Source organism: Erithacus rubecula (assembly GCF_903797595.1).
Source record: "Erithacus rubecula genome assembly, chromosome: 5".
Lineage (NCBI taxonomy): Eukaryota > Metazoa > Chordata > Aves > Passeriformes > Muscicapidae > Erithacus > Erithacus rubecula.
The window spans coordinates 6,858,785-6,884,572 of record NC_136687.1 but is presented as its reverse complement, the minus strand read 5'-3'; the positions used below and the strand labels follow the sequence as shown (position 1 = coordinate 6,884,572).

At 44.0% G+C, this 25,788-nt stretch overlaps 1 protein-coding gene across 2 annotated transcripts; it reads right to left on the bottom strand.

Annotated features, from left to right (window-relative positions):
• Positions 1-2,059: 2,059 nt before the first annotated feature.
• Positions 2,060-15,376, bottom strand: LOC306802419 (NELL2-interacting cell ontogeny regulator 1-like). 2 transcript variants are annotated; one of them, XM_079306642.1, is made up of 4 exons: positions 15,237-15,376; positions 14,914-15,071; positions 8,030-8,118; positions 2,060-4,337 (listed from the first exon to the last, which is right to left on the bottom strand). In XM_079306642.1, the coding sequence occupies exons 1-4, from the start codon at positions 15,359-15,361 to the stop codon at positions 4,272-4,274; spliced, it is 438 nt and encodes a 145-aa protein (XP_079162768.1). In that variant the 5' UTR covers positions 15,362-15,376; the 3' UTR covers positions 2,060-4,271. The 2 variants fall into 2 exon arrangements, with proteins under 2 accessions (XP_079162768.1, XP_079162769.1); XM_079306643.1 differs by having other exon boundaries at positions 2,060-4,333; positions 15,237-15,370.
• Positions 15,377-25,788: the final 10,412 nt, after the last annotated feature.

Genomic DNA, 25,788 nt, shown 5'->3' with positions numbered 1-25,788 from the left:
ACACACACATATAAATTTGAAATTAATATTAGTTTTGCACCTCTAATGTTTGATGCAAAGAACACTCTTTAAGTAAGTGTTGCCTTTCTCCTTAGATGGTAAAAGCACCTGCAAATTAATTTCCCTTTAATCTGTAAATCAGCAAGTACCAGTTTGCAAAAGATGCTTCCATCTCTTCCATATCTTCTTTGGGAACAAGCACAGCACACAGCCTGTCCCATCTTCTGCACAGCTTCAGCTGAGGAGCACAGGGATTACTCACCACCACCTCTTCCATCTGCATTTCTTTGCACAGCTCTCAAAAGCAGGTTCTGGAAAGTTTGGAAATTTCACATGCTGTGCTTGATGAGAGTGTGGAGAATGATCCCTTCTTTTGCACCAGTGCACACAACATCTGTGGGCTCTCCTTTTCAAATCCTGCCTCCAACACTGCTGTGACACTTTGCAGCACTGTCCTCAGCCAGTGACTGCAGCCCCTGCTTACCACACTCAGCACACAAATCCCTGGGAGGCTGCAGCTCTGGTTTCTCTGCCAGGAGCCCTGATTTGCCAGGAACTCAGCCAGGCTGCAGAGGGCAGGTGTCTTTTCCCCTCTCCTCTCACTGGCCAGGGAAGGACTGAGCAGAACATTGTTTTAGGTAAGGGGGTCTCTATCTGCAGGCCAAGAGGGGCAAGGGCAAATTTCCTGCCTTGTGCCAGTTCCAAGGGGAAAACATCCTTTATGCTTCTCTGCCACACAAAAGGCTCAGCAACTTCAGAGCCCTTCTGCTTTTAAATTATCTTTGAACTAAACTTTGAGCTGGGATTCCTGTTAGCCTCAGCAAGTGCTTTGTCTCATCAGGGTGAGATCTGTGTGCACACCACGAGTCCCAGTGCTACAGGAGGGGCTCCTGTCTTTGGGTTCCAGCCTGGGGCAGCTGCAGAGGAGGGCACAGAAACCTCATGGTCACTCTTAAAGGAACTACTTCCACTCTCTATTTCTCTAATATGGGGGATGTATATTGGATGCTCAGATTACCCAGGAGTTACCTACAGACTAGTTCTGGGTACAGAGACATAAGTGGTTTCTAAATAAGAGGTTTTCATCTGGAGAGGGTATTCCACAGGATTTTCAGGGTATTGCAGAGTCCATTCACCACCTAGATTCAGTCAGCAATAATACCACTGTGCTTTGTTGTTACCCAACAGGATTCTACATTACAAGCAAGATAAACTGTGTTTCAGTTTCCAGAATGAAATCCAGACATGTCTTCAGAGAGTTGTTCTGAGACTCAGTTCAAAACTACTGACTTAGGAATTGTACCCAAAGAAGGCACTGGCTCAGGTATGAGAAGCTCTGGAGATGTGGGGATCATTACCAGGATTTCTCTGTCACCTTGCCTGCCCAGAAACAGCAGCACACTAACATGATTATACCATTTCTCTTCCAGGGAGGACTTGGCTGTGAATTTCACAGGCTACCACCTGCATCCCACCCTGTGTACAAGTGCCACATGCCCAGGGCCAGCAGCAGCAGCACTGCACCAAGAGAAGACACAGCTTGGCTTCAAAAGGTCACGAGAACTGCCTTGGCTCTGCAGCAAAAAAAGCACTGAGAGTGTTGGGTGGGAGAAAAAACTTTCTGCTTAAAGCACTCCTGCAATTAAATCCTTCTGCAAAATGCATGGTTTCTTCTAATAAGTGAAGACTCAAGGGGTTCTGAATTTAAATTAACTTATTGGGCAAAAATAAATTAAAACTATCTAGCTCCATTTTTTTTCTTTATGCCATCCTGCAATTATAAGGAACTTTAGCAAAAGCAGCAAGTATAGAGTAAGGGGTCCTTAAAGAAGCTCACAAAATCATTGCTGTACCTTTATCTAAAATAAGAGTGAGTTGAATTTTCTACTTCAGCAAATAAGAATATATTGATACATTTAGCCCAAATTCAAGATCTTTTAATTTTTATATTAAAAATAGCATTTCTTCTCTGTGTATTTTCTACCTAATTAAAGAAGAGACATTAATTAATGCATGAGCACCATCAGTTTGTCAAATCAGAAACGAAGCACACCAATGCTATAATGCATCTTGCCCTTTTATTGTGTTGTATTAGAGACAAAGAGAAGTACAGAATAATCACTCTGTTACAGCCATAAAGTTGCAGTGTCACTCTGATCCCTTTGGGAGTCAGACAACATCCACTTGTCATTCATTCCACCTTTCTGTTGCAACAAGCTGTGTATGTCAAAACCCAACTGTGAGCAACCATTTTTCTAAATGAAAACATGAGAAAAAGACCCCAGTTCTTGTAACAGGACTTTGCAAGATTCTTTGGGGCACCAGCAGAATAAGCATGCACAATAGCAATACCAAACCATAGACATGCTGCCCCCAGAAAAGGGGAGCTGTGCTGGAAAATTCACAGGTTCAGTGCTGGGAATCTCCTGCATAAAGCTGGCTCAAAAGCTGTGCACTACTTTGGTCCAAATGTAAGTGGGAGTAAAGAAGCCAAAGGCTGGTGCTTTGCAAGGAAGCTGTGTTAATCCTACTGTTTTCCTTGTGCAATAAAATTTGGTCTATGAGGAAAACCTCTATTGCTCTCCTGACTGGTGCCACAGTGCAGTGTGGTGTATCAGAAGGGAGCTGCTGCTGTGTCATGCTGCTTCTCTTGCACACAAAACAGGTCCCAAGGACCTACAGAGGGGTTTGCTGGAATGCTACAAAGGACAAAGCAGATTTCTTGTTTGAAATGCAGGGGCAAGGAAGCTTCTCCTTGCTGAGAACCACACACCTTTTAACAACTTTGGCAAAATACATGTCAACACACTCCTTTGTGTTACTGAGTATGACTGCACATGAAATAATAAGTCAGCAGTGGGTCCAAGTTCCCTATTTCCCTGTGTTTGATGTTATAGACAAAATGGGAGAGAAGCAGTTTGGAAATATACAGACAGCTTGTATCCTAACTTACTGAGCAAGCTGAGAGCAAAATATCAAAACACAGCCACTTATGGAAAGACAGACTAATAAGAATTAGTAAAATGACTTTGAAAAGCACTTTTTTGTTGATCCTGCTCCAATGTTCTTGTTTGTACAAAAGTTTCTATCCTGCACATAGATGCTTGAGCTGATACACAAATCTCTACTTTGGGGATGATGTATTAAGCCCAATGAAAAAATCTTTTATTATCAAAAGGAATTTTCCACTGGGGTCATTTTCTGTTCTCCTTCCCAAAATACAGGAAAAAATGCAAACAATGAGAAAGGATTTTTTATTCTCTTTATTTTAAAGAGTAACAAGGCACAATCTTGTCTACTACTGCACTGCTTAAATTGTTTTGTTCTCTCTTGTCTCACACTGCAGCAAGAACTAGAGTAACACCAGCACTGTAATCCACTCTGACTGAGTGCAGAGTCCATGCAAGAGCTAAGGACCATTTGGGTAAAATTTAAGTATTTCCCAAAGTACAGTTTAGCAGAGACTCCTGGGCAGGCAGGCATGGTGTGGCTCTCTGCCAAAACTCTCTGTAGAGGCCAGTTTGGGTGGTTCAATCCAGCATGTGATTTGCTTAATAAAAGACACTTCTCCAGAAGATTTTGGCAGATGCAATCACTTCAACTGCCAGGCAGTATTCGTGTGATTACAAATGTTACTGATCACATTAGATTCTTAATAAATCTCCCCAAAAAAAGATCACAGCTACTGTGCAGTTCTGAAGAAATTAAAATTGTGGGACAGATTATTGTGCTTGCTGTGTACTGGACTATTGATACAATTGGGGAAAAAATCCCTTCCTTGGACTGCCAAGCAGTTAGTGATAACTATTAATTTCTATATAATGCCAAATCTGTTTGTTTGTAAATGTTTATCTATACATCATGGCAAAGTAGCTTCCTTTTCATGTTATTCTTCTATAAATACATTTTAAAAATTGACTTCACTGACTTTCACAGATCTATGGCAATTTGCATAAGCCAAGAGGCTGGCCTGAGAGTCCAAGGATAATTTTTGGCTTGAAATACCAAAAAAGGAGGATGCTATCCTTGCATAAAACCCATAAGCAAGACTTTGGTGCTGTTTCTTCTCTTGACATTTCAGCAAATGCAATATCACATAGAGTAATGATAAACCACAACAAAGCAAAAAAAATCTAACAGTGCTATTCCTGTTATGATAAAAATGATTTTCCTTATGGTGGGCACAACTTGCACTCTGTGTCTTCCTGTAATTTACTGAAGAGCATTTTAAAAATGAATAAATGTCCATTGGCCAAATCCCAGTGCTCATCTCAGTGTGTTACACGAAAGCAATCACACAGGCCTCTCTTTTCTGCTCTCAGGAGGAGGGTTTCTGTCTGAAAAAAAAAAAAATCCCAGACAAAAATCCATGAAATCAAAGAACAGAATATATTGCTTTAAAAGAGTATATAATTGATTAGATCTAATCCCTCTGCACAGCTGTAGCCATGGTGCTCTGCTGAGTGAAAAATCATAGTTATTAGTGCTGGTTTTCATCCAGAAAAAGTGATGAAATTAGTACATTCAGGACTGAGATGCAGGGAGAGTATTTTTATAGTTTGAATGTTTTCATTTTCACAGTTAACTTCTAGGGAGCAGTCAAAATTGTTAAGGTGTCCTTTATAAGGGCTGTGACAAATTCCACTTTCAAGTGCTGTGCTCTGAATTCCTCCGTGGTGATTGATGGCTTCCTGTTGACCATGCCTTCAGTCCTGCATGATTTAATTGCACGAGATAGCAAGTGCTGAGGAGCCAGTTGTGCTCTCAGTTACACTGCTGCTTCTCTAGAACAACTCTGAGTTGAATCCAGCTGCCAGTCCAACCCTGCTGTCTGAAACTCATGATCTTTCAGGCAGATCTAGGTCTGAGTGTGTGGTTCCTATTTCAATCTGAGTTTAATTACTGACAGTGGCTTTATTATCATTTGAGCAAAAGCTTAAAAACCATTCCCAATATACATAGTTTAAAATTACTTGCTGTTATATTTGGAGCTTCTTAGTGGGAAAGCATTTCCAAAATTTTTTTCTCTGTATACAGCAGTGGGGGGGGGGGGGGGGGGGGATTAATTTTAGGTCTTTAAAGATATTCAAGTATCATTTATTTAATTGTGATCAAATAACTTAAATATTTTGTAGATTCTTGTCACACTTTTGGAAAAACAAAGGCTGAATCTTTTGCATGGCACCATTGTTTCAGAAGCAAATTTCTCATGAGACTCAAAATTGTTGGTGCAAGGAATTCACATCAGCAAGTGAATTGTGACTGAAGAGAAAATCCTTCCTGAGCATGTCTTGTGGTTTCCACCCCGTGGTCTGCGGTCCCTCAAGCAGTTTGCAGACTGGCTTTGAAGAGTTTCTTGAGCAGAGAAAAAAAGAATGTAGTGGGCTTAAATTCACTGTGAATGAGTTTCACATCTGCACTGCAAAAACACATTAGAGGTTGAAACTCACTTGTTAAGAAATTATCTCAAAGCTCTGTGAAACAAGGTCTTCAGCCTGCTGGTGTTCCTCTGAGCTGATACCTCCTCATCATGCCTTGTACATCAGACACAGCAAAGGGCTATTAACAAAAGCAGTTTCCAGAGGAGTAGCTGGGCTCTCCTGTGTGGGTCCTGCTCTCCTCCTGCCTTGCTTGGGCAGCAGTGCCTCTGTCCCCAGCAGTGCCCACTCTGTTATTCATTTTTTGATCTCAAACTGCAAGCTTGTGCAGTACAGGCTGCTTCAGAACCGTTTTCCCTCCCCTCCCCAGCCCTATATCCTCCTCAACTCAAACTTTTGACATGCACCTTTGCATTAAAGAGGGTTTGTTCACATTCCTTGCTGCTTTCACTTATCAGCTTTGCACTGTTAAACACTGCTCCCAGCTTGCACAATGAAATCTTGGATGACTGAATGCTCCCATTGTTGGGAGCCCAGGAGAAATCATAGAATCATCTTAACATCAAGCAGGCTTATTGGATTTCACAGTAATGCCAACAAGCTGTCACTGCTACTACAAACTCTGCCTGGGCGTCACTCAGGACTATTTACAGGCAGGAAGAGCAGCTCTGGGAGCACTCAATTGCAAACTGAAAGACTGGAAGAGAAGTATCAATTACAAAAATTAATTGTGGCCTTGATAGCACTGGCTTAGAAAGTCCCTGATATGCAGGAACAATCCTGCATGGTGCTTGCCTTTGTAGCAACAATTTCCAAGACTCAGGGGTTGTTCAATGTTCAATTTCATTGAACAGTTTTGAGAAATTATAGCTGGTCAGGATGAGACAAGCACCAGCAGTGGAGTAAGGATATGGAAGCTCTACCTTTCAGAGTACAGAGGGCCAAGTGTGCCATTTGTAGAGCCTTGGCTGCTGTATTCCACTTTAGTATCTCTGCATCACTCAATAATTTGTGTTTAACCACAGCAGCTCTGATAGGAAGCCCTCTGGAGTATCAGTGCAAAGGCTGGGAAAGGTGTACACTAATACAGCCTTTATTTAAGTATTAAGCTCAGTTGTCTAAGGGTGGGTGATCTCACAAACAGCTGGTTCTGTTTGGTTTTGTGATGCACTGTTCCTATGCCCCTTGCTCTGTAACACTGGGAGCTGTCTCAGTGCCTTGGCATGTCAGGCCTGTCCAGAAACAGAAATTCATCTTGTGGCTTCTCCCTTTATACTCTGCCTCAGCTCTTCCAAGACAGCACTGCTTCCTGGTGTGCTGCACCTCAGTCCACTCTCCAGATGAACAGACCTCACAGACACATCTGAATATCTCTGTGGGTGGGATTAAGGAATTGTGCTGCCTCCATTGCATTTAAAAAAAACAAAATAACTTCCCATGTAAAGCCTGTTGACAGTATAAGAACCAGCACAGCTGCAATTGCACCTGGTCTTGACATGTCATGTGTAGGTACAAAACATTTCAGCTGACTCTAACCCAAACAGGTGGAACTTTGTTATGCACCAGAAGAGCCCAGCACAGCTGCTGGAGGTAAAGCCCCTCTACTGACACTTTACCACTTAAGAGTTATTTATTATTATCCCAGTGCATGGGAAACTTTTGGAATGTAACCCACACTCAGAACTTTGTCCTAATTAGTTTGCTATTGATAGCTCAAGAAAACTGAAGTCACTTAAAGCCAACTTTATTGTGTAGGGCCTGACGTGGCTGACCAAGGACACAAGAAACCAAAAGCAAAGCTACATAATTGCCTTATGGTTTGAGACACATAATTGATTTATGTCCTTTGGATGGCTTTGCTGGGAATGACAATCTGAGCTGAGTGTGACTGTAGAGGAGCAAGGAGCCCTTCTCACCTGCCAAGAGAGATGGCCCCACTCAAAGGGAGGAGAGGCAGGTCAAGGCATGCATGGAGGAGCTTTATTAGAGGGGAGAGACCTCTTGCCACTTGCAAAATTCAGACAGCAGCAGAACCACTGTGGTAAATCCTACCCCAGCCAGTTTGCACATATTTACAAACCCACACATGAATGAATTACTAAAACCAGGGCATTTAACACACCCTCGTTTTGTTCACTGAGATCTCTGGAGACTGGCACGTGAAGTGGCAGAATCCCCTGTGTGCTGTGATAAATGCAAGAAAAAATGTGCCTCTCCCTTTTTCATGAAGTATCAATCCACGAGCAAGGGGTGTGTGTGTGTTTCCCTTTCCTCTGCCAGCCCTGCCTGCCACCTCCTCGCTGCCCTGCTCATTCCTGCCCAGTGAATAGTCAGTGCACAGCTTGGAAGCAATGTCGTGAGGCAGAGAGTAAATCATCTGTCTTGTTTTCCTCTCCTTTGCACATCTTCTTTCCTTCTCCTTTTGCTGCAGGGACTGTCTGAGGTAATTCCTTAGGCTGTTATGCAAGAAGTCAGACTAGATGATCATTAGAGAACCTCTGCAGACTGTGAAAAATAATCTGTGTTTGGTATAAACCGATTTGCTGGGATGGGAGTGAGTCAGCAGAGATGTCGTGTCTGCCGTGCCCAGACAGGCAAACCTGGCTGCTGGGGGATGAAGGCTCAGGGAGCAGCCCTGCAGAAGCACATACCCGCGTGTCCACGCTGTAGGCTGTCCTCCTCAGATCCTGCAACGCCCTCTGCATGAACTCGAACGCGTGGCAGTCAACGCAGGGACGGCCTGCAGAGACAGGACAGGGCACCACGGTCACTGCAGGAGACCTGGAGCTCAGCGCCCAGAGGAGGAGCACTCAGAGCCCTTGACAGGAAAAACTCCATCCTACCAGGCACCCACACCTGCACGTGTGCAGATTTAGGGCTGCCTGAATCTATCTTTGTGCAAATGTGAGATGATCAGCAAAAAACACAGAGAGTACTTTGCTGTGTGTGCTTTTCTGAACATGGCCCAGACTTGACTCTGCCTGCTGCTTCAGCCCCCAGCCTCTCCCCCTAAAACTGAAATCCTTATCCCTTCTCAGACATAATTCTCAACAGATACACTGAAAATAGCAGTTTGCAGTGGTTCAGGAACCAGACAGGCAGGTCTGGTTTTACAGGAGCTCTTACAGAGCAGCTTGGCAAGGGACAGTGCCAGATCTGTACTTGCTTCCTTTCACCTGCTGCTGTATTTTTTCTCTGCCAGGAATGCAAAGCATCCCACTGGCTCTGCAGCTGCTGCCAGTGTGTGTGCACAGAGGGGCAGGGCAGGGAAAAGGCAGAGAGGAGGAGGAGGGGGCTTGACAACAATTGAAAGAGCTCACTTTTGAACCTGGGCATTTGTGCTCTGCCAGGATTCGCCCTGCACCAGACTCTGTTTGAAGTTAATGATGTGTGAGTTTTCAGAAGAAGAAATCACAGACTGGAGAAGATGCAGGGAGAATGGGGAAAGACAACATTTCACACTGATCCCAGAGCCCCCATGCTGGGGGGAGTGCCGAAATCCTTGTCCACAGGCAGCCCTCTGTGCTGCTCTGCCAAAGCAAAGAGGGTGCAGAGCTGCTGCTGAGATGGCTGGGGAGCTGTCTGGAGCTGTCTGGAGCTGTCTGGAGCTGTCTGGAGCCAGGGACCTGCTGAGCAGCACTGCAGCACCCATCTGTGCCTGCACCCTGCTGCCAGCACTGCCTCCTGAGCTCTGCCTGAGGGAGGGGAGCAGCCAGAGTGCTTGCCAGTCCTCAGCAAACCTCTCAGGGCTTTTGATCTGCTCAGGGGGAGTTTCTTGCCCACCTGTCCTTCTCCATCTCCCCTCCATGCAAGTGGCATCTCAGGGAGACTTGGGATCAAGCTAGGGATTTAATTCCCAAGCTGTGAGGAGATGCAAAGTCCCCACCTCTATCAGAAAAGCATTGCTCACAAAGACTCTGCCCCTCCAGGCACAGGAGTAGTGACAGGATGGTTTTGAGCACACTTTAAAGACACTCAACCCCCTCCTGCGTTCAGAATTTCAGTAATTTGTTTCCACTTCAGATCATGAAATAGATCCCTTAGAAAGAACCTGCATGCTCAGACTGCTGTCAGCAAATCCATCATTCACCTGGTGTCATGCCCTGCTCCCTCCCCTCACTCTGGTCTGCTCAGAAACACCCTGCCCTGGCTCCACCATGGGGAAATGCTGCATGCCCTGAAGTGCTGACAAGCACCAAAGTGTTCTCAAAATCAGAACCTCAAAGAAAAACAAAACAAACTAAATAAAACCACAAACACGCAAAACCCCCCAAAAACAACAACAACAAAAAGAACACAAAAAACCCCCAAACACACACACAAAAAATCATTCAGGTGATAAATTAATGTCTCCTTCTGCAGTGGGGAGAAAGCACTTTTGAGGAGAGCCATGAGTTCCATAATCTGTCACTGCTTGTCACTCAGAAGGTCTTCCCAGGCCTTTGTGAAAGCTGAGATGGGATGGTTGTGTGGGATCATTCACTGGTGTTTATGACAGCCAAGTGCTCCTGTGTGGACAGGAAGGTACTAGTGGAATGGCACAACCATGTCAAGTGGTTATTTCACTTCTGCCAGCCCTGAGAAAGCAGCTGCACTGGCATCAAAGCCCCTTCTGGGGGAGAAGGGTGGTGGCACAGAGGACACCTGCCTGTGCAGCTCTGGGTGTCCTGAACCAGCACCTGCAAAGCTCCTGACACAGCACTGCCCTCCAAAGTCAGAGTGCACATCAGCCAGTTTCACCACACAGCAGATATTCACTCTTTAATGTCATTTCTTGGGCTGTGCTCTGTGCTGGGGGGTCCTTCTCCTGTCTCTGGGTCAGGTCAGCATCCCTGCCTGCTGGGAGCCAGCAGCCCATGGCAGATGCTTGAGGAAGGTGTAAGAATAAGTGTCTAGCAATGTTCTTCTAGCCTGCCATGGGGCTGGAGGATATCCTGCATCTGGCTGGTGTTTCTACATCTGATAAGGTCTCCATGAATTTTTCTCACGTTAATTTGCTCTGTTGCTTCCTGAATCCATGTAAACTTTTGTCATCTCAACATCCTGTGGCAATGAGTTCCACAGCTCAGCTATTCACTGAGTGAACAAAATACCATTTCTGTCTGCTCTGAAACTGACATCTGCTTTCATTTCCTGCCTATAATTTTTGCAGTGGAAGAGATGGTTATTAAATAATCATCAACTTTGCCCCACTTATGACTTTGATGTTCTCCATCACTCTTTGCCTTGGTCTGCCTTCCAGAATGAAGAGCTGAGCTGCTGAGCTGGCTCTCTAGGTGGATTTGATGTCTCTTCATGCCCACAGTATTTTCAGCAAGGTGCCCATGGACATTTCCCCAACAGAAATATGTCTAAGCATCTGTTTTGCCAAACAAATCTAAATATGTGCTGTTGCCAATAGGAGCAGTCCCACTGTGCTTTCTGTCCTTGGCTATGGCATCTCACACTTCCACTTGCTCACAGCAGGACTGACAATGCAGCTCCTCCATCAGCTGGATCACTATTTTTTTCCCTCTGAGGAGATCCTGAATGCCCAGGTTCTGTGGATAGGACAAGAAATAGTGCAAGGGGAGGAGGCCAGGTTATGGAGAGGAGAAGGGCAGAGGCAGCAGGCTTACATCAGCTTAAAGCAGTCATGAAACCAAATCTTAAGTCACCTCATAGCAAAGTATATCAGAGTGCTATTAATTCCTTGCTGACAGCTGGAAACAGACTATCATTCATAGGGGGACTTAACAGGTCTGTGGATTAACATAATGAGAATTATCAAGAGTCAGCTATAACTCTTTAAATGGGTCCTGTCAGCACAAAGACTGTATGTTCTTTGTGTGTTTTGGGAGAAGTGGGGGAAGAGAAAAAATATGTTTCTTGGCTTCTTCTTGGTGAAGAACTGGAACTGAAAGCACTGTGTAAGTGTAATTTACTTTCCCTTGCATACACTTGGTGTTTATTCTTTGTATTTCATGCACCTTAGCTAATGAAAACTGACTGATCAGCTTCTGACCTTCAGATTTCATATTTTAGCTTTCACAGTGGGTGATCTGGGCTATAAATGCAATGGGAGGTTGAGGAAATAACTTTTTTTTTTCCTAGCAGATTGGAGAGAACTTTAAAGAAAATAATCTGTAAGTATTAGTAGCAACACTTCAAACTTTAACAGTCTTTTGCATATGCTATGTGCTGTGAATAAAGTATAAGCACACAATTAATCATTGCTAATTAGAATTATTCATAGAAAACTGTGTCTGGCTGTGTGACTGGCAGAGAGCAGGGGATGGTGCCCCAGGCAGATCTCAGTGCCACACACAGGACAGGATCTCTGCAGTGCTGAACAGATCTGTGACTCACTCTCATGCTCCTCTCCTGTGACTCCTGCACCTCCCACACTTGTACAGAGCATTGCTGCCCTGTCCTGCTCACGGTGCTGCAGCAGGGACATTCCTCCCACCGGGAGAGAGAGACACTGTGTGGTCCTTGTGGGAATGTTCCTGCTAAGGGCTGCTGCCAGTGCCATGTCACACCCCTGGGAGCAGAGAAAATCATTGAGCACCACACTGCTCTGCCCTGAGGGAACACTAAATATGGTCCATGTCCATCCTATATCCCTGTTAATAACATGCACAAGGGACCCCCTTCCCCTCTGGGTCATCCAGGATCCCACAGCCAGCAGCTTGCCTGGGCAGAAAGGACTTGTGCCACAATAGGGAAAGTGTTACAGGGGCAACACTAAATGGGTCAGGGCCATGGGGATCAGCTCCTTGATGAGATGTAGCCAGTGGAGCATCAAGAAGGGAAAAATCCAGGAGTGTCTGAACTAGATAACAAAGTGAGTGCCCAACCCAGTGTCCAGTATCCCACAATCTGCATCTCTTGAGGAATATTGAAAGCCTGGGAGCATTCCCAAGCCTTGAGAGCAGGGGATAGCTCCACTCTGGAACAGTCAGCTCTGTGTTTCAGATAGACAACTGGCCTCCTACCATGGACACAAGTGTCCATCCCAGCAGGTTACTGGTGCAGTCCTGTCCCCATGCCAGCGTGCATCCCTGGGCACTGTTAGAAATGAGACCTGGGTGCCTTGGAAGAGCATGAGAACAGGGTAAGTCTGGAGGGATGCATTCCCAAAGATCCTCCCAGGTCACAGGAATTTGCTGAGGCAGCTCCTGAGCCAGAAGAAATGCCACTGTATCCAACAGCCCTTTCTTGGATTTTTTCCCTTTAATTTAATCAATCACTTCTACAATCTCATGCAAACATTTAGCATCCACAATGTCCTAAGGAAAGAGTTTCACAGACTAACCATCAGGAAGAGCCATAACAGGAAAAGGAAAGTGTCTGGAGCACTGAGCAGCTATGCAGCACTCTCCCAACAAGTGAGGAGCATCAGGAGTTCCTTGTAGCTTTAAACTCAGTCCCTGCAGCAGCCCAAAACAATTTACAATTCATCATCAGCTGACAGCCTTGCTCCTGGCCTGGCCTCAGACAGAAATAGCATTATGCTTTTCTGGCAATGCTCACAGCCCCTGTTCCTTGGGATGGGGCAGTGTGTCTCTGCAGGAGCACTGCCACAGAAACACTCTGACCTCTCTTATTCCACACTCTTATCTTCAGGAGGAAGACAAGACAAGGAATCTTCCTCAAAGTCTGTTCAAGGGACTCCCCAGCCTGGCTAGAGGATGGTAATAAGATGGTAAAAAGACTCCTTGACACTGTAAGAAGGATGGGACAGACTTTTTTGCAAGACCTGTTGTGATAGGTCAAGGAGTAATGGTTTTGAAATAAAAGAGGGTGAATTTAAATTAGTTAAGGAAGAAGTTTTTTACTGTGAGAGTGGTGAGGCACTGGCATAAGTTTCCCAGAGGGGTGGTGGATGCCCCATCCCAGGAAATGTTCAAGGTCAGGTTGAACTTGACTCTGAGCAACCTGATCAAGTTGAAGATGTCCCTGCCCATGGCAGGGGGCTGGACTAGATGAGCTCTAAAGAGCCCTTCCCACCCTTCTATGGTTCTATAATTCTGAGACTTGGGTCAGAAAACCTGGCCAAGAGTTTTGTTCTACAGTTCAAATGGGAATTTTCACTACAAGTAGAACAAGAAACCACTGTGTACATTTTCCCAAATGTGTTGACTTGCCTCTGCTAACACAGACACATGAGGGGTACATACAATTTATTTGCCAAGCCTGATTTGCTCTTTGAGGAGATAAAATGGACTACTCATCACAAAACTTATTAGAATTAATGAATTCCTAGGAAACAGACACACAAAATAGCAGTGAGGTCTGGTTTAGAACAAACCAAAACTTGGCCCTAACTAAAAAAAAAAAAAAAAAAAAAAAAAAAAAGAAAAAAAAAAAAAAAGAAGAATAGAATGAAAAGAGGGAAATTCAATATCTAAGTTCCGTTAGTTCCATCTAATGGAATTAATTGAGAATAAAATGCAGTGACAAAATCAGACCTTGTATTAAATATTTTGATAGTCATATAAAAAGATAGCTGTAATACAAAGTAAGCATGACTAAGAACTAGAGATTTGTTTTTATGCAGTTATCTTTCTCTGGTCATTTTTTCCCAGAGGACATTTTATGTCTCTAATGAGTGGCTACTTCCCTCTTGCTGTCACCAAAACACCCTGAGAACATTGACTCCATCCTCTGATAACTTTGAACTATCACCTCATTTTAGAACTGAGAATGTTTAGAGACTTATTCAGAATGACAGAGGAAGCTCTTATAGAGCTGTGATCCAAACTGAAGAGCTCTGTGGTGTGCTAAAGCCAGTCTGTCATATTTATTTATTTTTTAGGCTTGCAGGATTTCAGAAATTTATATTTGCTTTACAAATGCATTGTTTGGGTAAACATCCCCTGTGTTGATTTGTACTAGATACAAGAAAGTTGAACTTGACCTATTGTTCCAACCAAACACTAAAATAAGCAAGATGCAATGCCCCAGCAGGAATACACATAAATTTTCTTCTAACAATACTCAAACTAGTAAGGACACGATATGTATTGTGACAAATCAGTGCATATCAATTAAAACTATCTAGCAAAACAAAACTCTCAAGAAGCAGATCTAAAAGACCTACAAATAAAGAGCTGGAGAACAAGTCCAAATGAAAATTAAGAGTATGCAGTTAGCATTTTTTTCCTTAAATAACCACTAATCCTTTGCCCACTTGCTGTTTCTATGACTGTTTCCGTGTGCTTTGCTGACATGGCACAAACTTATTATTCTTCCCTCGTTAACCTGGCAACATCAAGTTCCCCTGACAGAGTGCAGTGTGGCTGCTGGGGGTGCAGGCAGGACAGGGTGCAGCAGGTACCTGCTTTTACCCACTTTCTGCAGGAATGACACTCCCAGAATCCTGCCAGCACTTGCTGGGGATGCAGAGGAGGCAGGCAGGACAGGGTGCAGCAGGTACCTGCTTGTACCTACTCTCTGCAGGAATGATGTTCCCAGAATCCTGGCCAGCCCCTGCTGGGGATGCAGAGGAGGCAGGCAGGACAGGGTGCAGCAGGTACCTGCTTTTACCTACTTTCTGCAGGAATGACACTCCCAGAGTCCTGGCCAGCCCCCACGAGGCTGGTGCTGAGCAGGCTGAGCACCCAGAGCAGCAGGATCCCCGCACGCATCTCACTCCGGGCGAGTGGCAGCGCCATTGCTCCCATCAATAATTCAGGCTGTCTTCCCTGCCTGGAAGGAGGGGAAGCAGTGAAAAACCAGCAGTTTGCTCCCTGCACGCTCCTCACAAAGAGGTGGAGGAGACATGATAAGCACAGCCACCCACAGCGCTCGGTGTGGATCCCCCCGCCACGCCCGGGGCTCGGGGTGCACCCCAAGGACCAGCTCGCTCAGTACCTGATCTTCCTCCTCTGCTGTGTGCCAGAGCCTTGGAGCAGCTGTAGTGAGCAGGCAGAGCTCCAGCAGCCCCTCCGAGCATGCGCCCCTTCTGCACCCCCTTCCCTGATGAGGGCCATTGCCATGGAGATTCGCTATAGCAACACCAAAAATTGGAGCTGCCAAGTGGAGAAGATGATTTAAAGGGACCACAGTGTGATGAATGGTCACTGCTGTACTCCTCTGCTCCCAAAGCCATGCCCTCTCCTTGGCAGACACTGGCTGCTGCCATCCACATGAGAGAGACTTGGGCAATTTTTGTGTTTGCTGCTGTTATTCCTGAAGGAATCTGCTGTATTTCCTGTGCAGAAATACAGAGCTCCCATCCCTTGCTTCAGCTGTAACTCACTTAAAGTGAGATTTCATTCTGTGAGGTATCAAATCAGAGGAAAACCCAGAAGTTTGCTTGGATAAATGAAGTTGCAGGGCCCCCTGTACTTTGGGGAATAATCCATTATGGTCTAACTATGATTCCTCGTGGCCACAGCAGCCCTGGCACATGAACCAACCATGGAAACAGATCCTGCATAGCATCACATTAGGGTAACCATGATAAGAGCCCAGCCAAAACCTACACACTGCAAAAGTTTAAGGATGTTTTCTTCAAGCTCAACTTTTGATCTGGAGTCAGCCCATCTGCCAATAGGTTGTGTCCTGGCAGAGTTAAAGCCGGAAGGTTACTGAACAGGGAATCTGTGTAAGCACCTGGCTGAAACCAAGCATTCAGACAGAGGAGATGATACCTTTTGGAAAAGAGAGATGCTCTAATACTTACCTGCTTGCCCCAGGGCAGGATTAAAGGCTCATTTTGCAACATAACTGTTCAGTTCATGGCTTTGTTGTTCTCTCACAGAAGAACACTCCATCTCCTCTCACCAAGGTTCCAGCCCTCCTGGTCTGTACAGAACAACCACCCTGCCAGGCTGTGGAGCTATCAGTCTTCCCAGATAGTTTATCCTTGGCTTTCTTCAGCCCTGGAGACTCTCACCAGCACTGCACTCTGTTTCTATTTCACTTGTTCCTGTGGCTTCTTCAGAATTACCTCTTACAGCCTTCAGTGCTTGTGCTTTTGGATCAGGTAAGGTAAATGTCCCCTCACAAGACTTTCTGGCAAAGTGGATGTGCCTCTCTTGCAAGAGAGGATTTTGCAGGGGGCAGCCCAGAGTTATGGAAGCAATTCCTACAAGAAGGACACACTGCCAAATTTTTAGCCCACTGGGCAAATGAAACTCAAATTCCCTTGTGTGGAAGGTCCAGCTGAAGGTCTCAGGCACTGAGATCTTCATGATGTGAGTCTGGGCACACACATGTACTAAAATGACTCCACTGGCTTTATGAGAAGCTGAGACTCCTAATCCAAGCTCTGATACTGGATGTCTGAAGTGAGGTTGTGTGAGATGGACCAGATTTACATTGTTTGTCTCATCACAGGCCTGTTAAAGGAGCAGCTCCATAAGAGCCAGGTACAAACAAACATTATTTAGCTTGGCTATACACTCAGCTAGAGCTGGTCACACAGTCTAGCTCTGATCTTCAGTTTTAAATAACATCAAATGAAAATTATGGCACAAAATCCAAAATTCTCACACTTCCATTCACCCTGGCATATGAGTTTCTTGCCCATACTCTCATTTTGGTCCCAGAGCTATGAGCTACTTTTCATACATGAGTTTCAAGAAAGGGACAGGAAGGAATTACCTTGCAGTAACTTTTGATAAGGTAGCAAGCACTAAACAGTGCTTTCTAATGTTCTAATATTTTTTCAAGGTGTCAGTGTAGTCTTTTCTAAAATTCTAACTATTGGGATATCTGCAGTAGGGCATTCTGTATCCACCACCTAAAGGGGTACAAGGCATAATTTCAGTGTCACTTATACTACTAAGATTAAAATAATGTCCTTTGGTTTGCTTCCCCCCCTTCCCCCCCACCAATATCACACTGACAGAGTCTGGCCAATTTTTGTGTCAAATGATAATTTGATTCAAGAAATATGAAAAAAGTTTCCAACTCCTCCTGCTAACATGTGGTCCAAGAGGTGGTTCTCAATTCACAGAGAACAGGAGCCAGTCTGCACGGAATAGTTCCAGAAATTTGGGCTATTTTCTCACCTCCAACAAAGCTGAAGAGCAGAGACACATGAAAACATTTGCACAACTTACTTATCTATTACATTCACCATTAGCTATCACCATAGCTAAGGGATACCAGTACTAAATTAACTTTGGAAGATGAGAAAATTCCAAGAGATTCACCAGAGTCGTTTTAGTATCTACAGAACAACATAATGGCAGGAGAACAACCCCAGGCATAACCCCAGAGAGGCCAAGACATAAAATCAGACACAAGCAGTATGAAACATGAAGAACAGCAAGAATACATCATTTAAACACAAGAGGAGTTTAAAAAGGAAGCCAAAACCCAAGGGAAGAGTTTATTCTCTGTTCAGCAGAAGGGGGAAGTTAATCAAGTTGATGCCTTGAAAAGTGATACAGAACTAAGCATCTCTTATCTACCAGTGAAAATAAGGTGAGCTAGTGAGCAGAAGGCTCACACAACTAATACCACTGAATATATTTTAGATAAAAACATTTAGCAGAAATTTATTTTGGTTACTGATGCTTGTAGGTTTGTGATAGGTCCCTATTCTATGTTTGGATCTGCCTGGAGCTCTCTTTTTACTCAGACCTACCACAGGAGTTTGAAAGAAGAACCTAAAGCAACCACCATTGGCAATTACTGCTGAGAGCTCGGGGAAGGTGTGACATGCCAGTCTTGGAAAAGGGTAAGTGCAGTGGCTGTGTTTAAAATGAGGAAGAGAACTGGGAAATGACACACAATCCAATTTACCATCCATCCCTGAGAAAGTTTTTGAAGCAATAATCCCACTAACATTTTGTAAGTGTTTCAAAAACAAGAACTGGAATTGCAAATAAGAACTATTTATCAATAATCAAGTCAAACAAGTTGGGTACCCTTCTGTGACAGGGTAACAGGCTGTGCAGGTAAGGACAGCCAATTTCAGGGCAATCTCTACTGCTGTATCACACAGTATTGTCAGAAGCAAAGTAAGGAAAACTCTCTGAGGCCAGCAAAACTGTCTGGGTCACTGCCGGGAGTTAGCAGTGGGTCTCTGTCCCCATGGGAGGGTGTATCACATCAGGACTGCACATCAGGGGCTGTTCAGAATTTCAGACTATGGATAATGAATAGGCAACGTGGTTATTTAAGGTGTAACATCAGCCTGGAGGTTATAAGCAATGCTGGGGGAGAGGACTGGAATTCTAAATCAGGCAGACAAGCTAGAAAAAGGGTCTGAAAACCAAATGAAATTTTATAAAAATGAGAACAAGGTGTTACACTTGATCAGGATTAATCAACAGTTCATATTTGGAATGGGGAACAGCCCAATAAATGGCATTTCTATGGTGAAGTTAGGGAGTCACAAGCTGAAATTGTTTTATAATATTCTGTCATTCCCCCCAAAAATACAATTATACTGGGACATACAAAAAAGAAGTGCAAGAACTTATTCTGCCTTCAGCACAAGGCCTGAGCTGCAGTACTGTGTCTTGTTTGGACAGTGCAGTATCAGAGTTATCAGAGACACCAACAGCAGCAGAAATAACCATAGGTTTAAATGGCATTCAGGAGGCACAACCAAAGTCCCTGGAAAACTTATTAATAATGAGGATGGCACTGGAGTGGATTTCCTGCAGGGGAATATTTCACCCTACAAGTATAAATGATACATCATTTGGAATGGCATTGGGATAGTGGCCCTGCATAAAGACAAGGGAAGAACTGAGTGATTTCTTATTGATACCTTTCCCTTCCTGTCTCTCCTAATTCTGTGATTAAGGATAATTTTGTCCCCCAGGCAGTCACTCCAGCTCTCTGTGTTGTAATTCCAGCACAAACACAGATACCCCTGGGAGAAATTCATTGCCCTTGTGCAGCATGTGAAATTCAGAGTAATTATTTATCCTCCCTCAGTTATCAGGGCAAAGGAAATGTTGTTTCTGGTTTAAGCAAGTATGATGTCAGAATATTCCCATTCTGGGATGGTCAGTGATAAGGCAGTTCAGAGACATTTGGCTGCAGGGCAGTTGGCAGGGTCCACAGTTTCTTAATCTGCCTTTAAACAAGCAAACCACAACTTTGCCAATGAATTGAGAAGTAAGAGGCTGGTGCATTATTTGACATTTTAGCCCATAAACAGGATAAATTGTATTGTCTTTTTTTCTGACAGCCATCTCAGGGCTGAGAAGGACTGAAAATAAAATCACTTATACTTACCTTGTCCCTCATGCTCTGAGATAATGATTCACCTTTGCTTGATGGCTCAGGATTTTCTTTAAGCACTAAGTCAGAGGTTTGGTGAGTGGAAAAATCTCCCTTGTGAAATGACCAGTTTGTTCTTGGCATCATTGCTTGACAAGTTCCCTATCTTGGAGCTTCCTGGAAAACCCTTCAGGAGTCTGACCACAGGCTGAGCCTTGGTCAGACTGCGAGGTTTTGAGACAATGAAGCTGTCCCAACAAAGTTCACATGGCACTGCAGAACAGGGATATGGCTGCAAGGAGTGTGGTAGAAATCTGGCACTGAGATCCTTCAGTGCAGGAACAGGTTAGCTCCAAGAGGATTCATTCATCACAGTGTAAGATGTGGGAAAGCACCCAGGCTTGATGAGATCTCCAAAAATCAACAGAAGCCAAGTGCCACAAGCACCTTTAAACACTTTCAAAAGCTTAGAACACTTTTAGCTATGCAGGAGGGGTTGTCAAGCAGTTGTGAAATGAAGGCCAGTTCAGATTTTCCAAGAAAAAGAAGAACCACTGGCAGAATACCAGTTTTCCTAATTTATTTATGGGGTTTGCACTGGACTGCTGGAAATCCAGCAGGCACCACTGTGCTGGACATGGGGTCAATTTACAGCACAGGCAAGGGCTGTGTGCTCTGAATGCCACTGGGGACAAAGCTGAGATATTTGCCTTGCACTGCCAATCTTATCCCTGTCTAGGAAGACATAGGTGTGTCATTGTTTACTTGCTTGACTTGTGTGCAAAAATCCTTTCTTGAATTAATGTGTTTGGGAAGAAACTGTTGGTTGATATTTTAAATGCTGGAATTTGGGCAGGTTATTCCATGGCTGCCAAAACCAGAGTGAGTAAAGTCACAGGCAGTTCTCTGCACAGGCTGTCTGTGCTTACAGAATGGGCAGGTGGAGAAATCTCATTCTAGTTTAGGAAAGATATTGACTTCAGTATGTGGTTCAACCTTCCATGTATAAAACTGTTTATAAAACAAATGTGCAACATACCAGCTGTCAAAAGGCATTCAAACATTGTTCAGGTCCTGCTTCAGTGCAAGCCTGAGCTGTGTATAGTTATATTTAGTGCTGTTGGCTGAAACCAGACACGGTTCAGAGCCTGGATGCTGTGTTACAGTGTATATATAGTCCAGGACCAATGCAAGAGCTGCTTAGGCAAGAAGCCTTGTGTGACAAATTCAGTGCATGGATGAAGTTCTGCTCTTTAACTGAGGAAAAAAAAACAGTCCATGATGCCCAGATCTTCAAGAGACAAGTTTTAGCACTGCAGTGACCTCCTGGACAGTCACAAACATTGGTAACTCTGGGCTTTGTCCTCAAGTTTGTGTCTCTCTGTTTGTGTCCTTTGTTTGTGTCTCTCCCCAGACCCCATAATAAACTGAAAAGTTTCCAAGTGAAACTGCACAGTCATCTTTATAGGATACAGTCAAAAGATTGATAGATATAAACTCACTAAACCTGTGTTCTTTAAAGCCTGTTGGGATTTATGCAAAGCAAGATGCTAAATTTCATCTGGTTCAGTGCAGAAGCCACACAAAAACAACAGATTTTGTCAGCCTAAATTAACTTAACAAAACTTAGTGCGGATTTGGTATTAAAAGGTATTTTCTGTGAGCAGATCTTTCCATTAATTTGGACGAGAGATGAAACTCTCTTATAAAGAAAAGCTCCTACGCTTTCTATTTTGTAGAAAATTCCCATAGATGAATATCCTTATGCACATCAAAATGTCATGTTATACACGCTTTTAGCACTTAAAGCTAAATAGAAGCTGTGTTTTCCTCTTCTCTAATAATTCACACAATTCCCTAACTGCATAAAAATTCCAATGATGGGACTTCTTCCTTTTTCTCTCTGTGTTGCCTGCTTTATCTGCCTGTGTTGCTTTTGCATAGCCAAATACTTTATGAAAATTTGGAATACAATTTAAAAATTGGATAAAAATAAAGTTTTAAAAGAAAAACATAAATTCTTAGAAAACATCTAACAATTAGATTAGACTAGCATGCTGTTTTCCTGAGCATGAACATTAAATGGAGCTATTAATGCATACACAGAGAATATTCAGATCCCTCCACATCTAAACAAGAAATTGAACATTATTCTCCCTTGAAATCTGCATCCTGTTTACTCTGTAGAAGGGCCTAACTTGCATCACCAGTCAGCAGTCTTTCCAGCTGATTCAGACTCTCAAAGAAAAGTGAAGATATGAAGAATAACAGGATAAGTGCCAGTCCTACCCTGTTTTCAAACTCTCTTGACAAAGAGAACAATCTATAATTTTATCACTTAAATTACCAGAAAAGTGCAGCATCACTTACTTTCATTTAAACAGCAAAAGGTGCTCAAGGCTAATGCTGATGTGTTAGCAGGTTTTCAGAAAGTTCATGGTTCAGAGCAGGAATCAAATGATGACAGCCCTGGCTGTGAGGAAGGAAAGTGTAGGCAGATCAATGTAAAAATAGAATATCTGCAGATATTTGCATTTCCTTTCTCATGGCATCCATGCCTGGAATTCTTCTTTTTATGCTTTTAGTCACTTTTTAAACTTCAGGTGTTTAGAGATCTTGAAAATATCATCTCTGCCACTTCCCAACTCTACAAAGTCACAGCTGGAGCAGCAAGATGGAGTTGGAAGGTGTCTTGGTTTGAAAAGACAGGTGTCTGCTAAGGAAGGCAGGAGCCTCTCTTGAAATGGAAAATGGAAATCTCTTCCTCCTAATTATTATAATTTTGAAATTAAGGAGCTTTCAGGCAAAGATATGGGAATAGGAATAACAGTTCTTTACTAGGAAAATTAAAATAGAAATACAGTAATACAAAGAAAACAATGACAGAGTCAGAATACAACCTGACACCCCGTCACTCAGTCAGGGTGTTGTAGCAGTCCCATTAAATGGTGGCTGCACCCTGCTGCAGTGACAGATGTGGTTCTGTTGAAGCAGTGCTCCTGTAGAAGAGTGCAGTTTTCCTTGAAGGTCCAGTGGTGATAAAGATGAGCCTGGTCTTCCTGTGGAAATCCAGTAAAAAGGCTGCTCTGATGTTCTAAATCTCAGATTTTATCTAGGTAGGAAAGGCTTGGCTCCTCCCCCTGGGTGGGGCATCTCTCCATGGGCTGATGCAATTTTATCAGTCATGCAGTGGGACTCAATGGCCCATTAACAGAAGATATCTCTCTGGACAAAGGATGGGTCCTGGAAGAGATAAAGAGCACTGTCCCACATGGTTTTAACAGCTGACCCATTAACAGAGGATATCCCCCAGAGTTATGAGGGTCATGGAAGAGATGAGGAACACTGCTCCACCTGGTTTCAACAGATGGTGATTGAACATATACTGCTGGTTACATCTTGCATTGCAGCCTAAGAAAGAAGGTTAAGGAATATCTACATGGAGATTAAACTGCAAACCCCTATAAATTAACTCTATGCTTGAAACTTGAGCAACAGACCAAATTATTTTACATTGTGATTTTTATTTAATAAGTTGGCGATTACTTAAAGGTGTGATGACCACCTGACAGTGCAATTGACATAATTTCTCTGCCCCAAACAGCTTTCAGTTCATTTACAAAGCAAGAGGCACCATGTAATATAGAACAGGAAATAAAACAGGACAAGGTGAACAGTGAGAAGGAAGCATGAGTGTTCTGATAACCCCCTTATATTTGTGTGTAATAACAGTTTGGATTTAACAGGAACCTTTGGATTCTGAGGAGTAAAAAATGCACATCTTGCAGGAGGCAAAGCAGCAGGTTTCCAGCACCTGGAACACATGGTAGGTCAAGAGCATCATCCTCATGTTTGCTCTGACCCTGCCTCGAGCAGGTTTTGTTCAGTGCAACCCCCTGCTTGTTTGTAAAGGGACAGCAAACAGCCATTCTCTGGTCACTTATGGTTTCATAAACTTATGCCATCCTGTACAGCCATCTCTTGACTAGACTGAAGGCTCCCAGTCTGTATCTTGCTTCTGTTTATTCTAGCTCCTTTGCCAGAACTTTATATGGTTCTACTTGTTCTCTATGAAAATGGTCTTGAGTCTTGTACCTCTGTCATATTAAACCTGATTTTACACATTCAAATTCTGCAAAAGTTCCTTTACACTTGCCCAGAACAGATATTCTAGTTGCTGGATGCAATTCCCACACCTCCCTGCAAATCCTTTTTCAGAACTCTTGGCATATTAGCTGCTCTCCTGTCATTTGGGTGGTTTTGAACAAGAATTAACATGGAACAGTAATTGAATGAAAAGAGAATAGGTAAGGTGACTTTAAAAGATTTTACCTATGCAAAAATCTTCACTAGGAAAATCCTGCTTGTATTGGAACTCCTGCAGAATGAAAGGAATCTTACATTTTTCACATTCTGAGGAAGAGAATGAGAAAGTTATTCCCCTTACCCCACCTATCCCCATTGTGCCTGCTTTCTCTTGGGTCAATAGCCCAATCCTGTCCTGTGTTTCACTTTCCCAGTTCCAACAAATCATAAAGTGGAGGTGCAGCAAAATGAAGGAATTCCAAATGGTCAGATTTTCTTTTGTTCAAACCAATGACTGTGCAATCACCAAGGGAAAAGTTCACAAAGATCCATAGGTGTTCCATCTGTCAAACATGGCTGGGTTCCTGTCCACACCTGTAACAAGCCAGTGAGATTACACCAGCCTGGGGGACAGTCCACAGAATAATTCAGCTCCAGGAGCAGAGATTTCATCTGAAACTGAGCTATTCTGGGACTTCCTCCAAGTTCTGCAATAGCAATGTTTGTTTTTAGGTAAAAAGAGGTCCTTCCACACAATGTCTTTCCTGGACAGGTGAATTCCTCTTCCCTGGGAATGAGATGCTGATGTTGCTTAGCACCACAGTCACTCACTCCATGGTAAATTGGAGTGTCACTCTTTGCTCTGGCAGTACTGCCAACTGGACTACAGGGGCTGCTGAGCTGAGGAGCATCAGCCCCACCACTCACACTGCAGTGATACAGGGGCTGGAGTGCCCTGAGAAATCCCTGGGACTAGAGAGAGGGCAGTGCCAGCATGGAAGGGGAATGGAGGTTGAAATGGAGAGGAGAGAGAAGACAGGTTCAGAGCAAAGCAGAGGAACAAAGCCAGGCTAGAACAAGATGGGCACAAGCCAAGTGCAGAAAAGCCAAGGAGCTCTGAGAAGTCATTGTGCTGCAGCCAGGACCAGCTGAAGCCCTCCAAAGGAGGCTTTGCTCCCAGAAATGCTGAGAGTGCTCTGCCATGGATAGGAAAGGAGTGCTGCCCCTTCCCACTCTCTGGGAGGGGAGCTGCAGGTGAGGTTTGCACTGCCTGACTTTGCCAAGCAGCCCAAAATGAGCAGTGCTAGTGCTCCCATGCTGTGTGAAAAACACTGAGTGAAAAACACACAGCACAGCTGCTCCTTGAGAGAATTTGGAAAAAAACCATCAGAATCCTCTCTTCCATTCACACTGGGCTTCTGTGCTGGCCTCTGTCCCCACACACAGAAGGGCATGCTGCACTTCTCAGCATACAGGGATTGGCTTTCCCAGCTCTGGGCAGGTTTGGGAAGCCACTCAGGGCTCTATGGTGTTCCCCTGCTCCCCCAGCTGCTGTTACCACACCCACAGCTGCAGTGGCAGAGCTCTAGTTGTGTTTCCTCTCTCAGCCACTTCCAGCAAAGTCACACCAAATTTATTTACAGGCCACAGGCAGGAACTTTCTTCTAAACTCAGCTGAAGAGATTTTTACCTTCAGATGTCCCATCTACTTCCCAAGCCAGGTCTCAATGTCGGAATAATTTGAGACAGCTCTAAATCACATCAGACAAACTCCAAGCACCTACTCACAGTGCTCAGCCAATTTCAGACTTGTGAGTGGACACAGTATCTTACAATACAGGGGAAGAAGTGACGATAAAACAATCTCCGTTTTCAGGCACAAAGGTCTTTCTCCATGCCTGAAACAAAAGAAGCAGTTTTGAAAGGCAACTACGAGGGAAAACCAAAACATTTGGAGTTTGGTCCATCACAGGATGGACCAAATATGTGTGACCTAATAACTGTGTGTCACTTGAAGCAAAATTAGGCACAGTCTCACAAAGAAACTTCTTGGCACTGCACAGAGCTGTCCCTCAATGTGATGCTGAGAAGTTGCTGGTGGCAGCATTTGGTACAGCTGGAACTGCCCAGGCTGCCTAGTCCCACC

Excerpts from the sequence above, each read along its gene's own strand:
- LOC306802419 (XM_079306642.1), bottom strand. The coding sequence starts at position 15,361 with ATGGCAATGGCCCTCATCAGGGAAGGGGGTGCAGAAGGGGCGCATGCT. Across the intron at positions 15,072-15,236 it reads CAGCAGAGGAGGAAGATCAG|GCAGGGAAGACAGCCTGAAT; the intron begins GTACTGAGCGAG and ends CCCTCCTTCCAG. Across the intron at positions 8,119-14,913 it reads GAGTGTCATTCCTGCAGAAA|GCCGTCCCTGCGTTGACTGC; the intron begins GTAGGTAAAAGC and ends CTGTCTCTGCAG.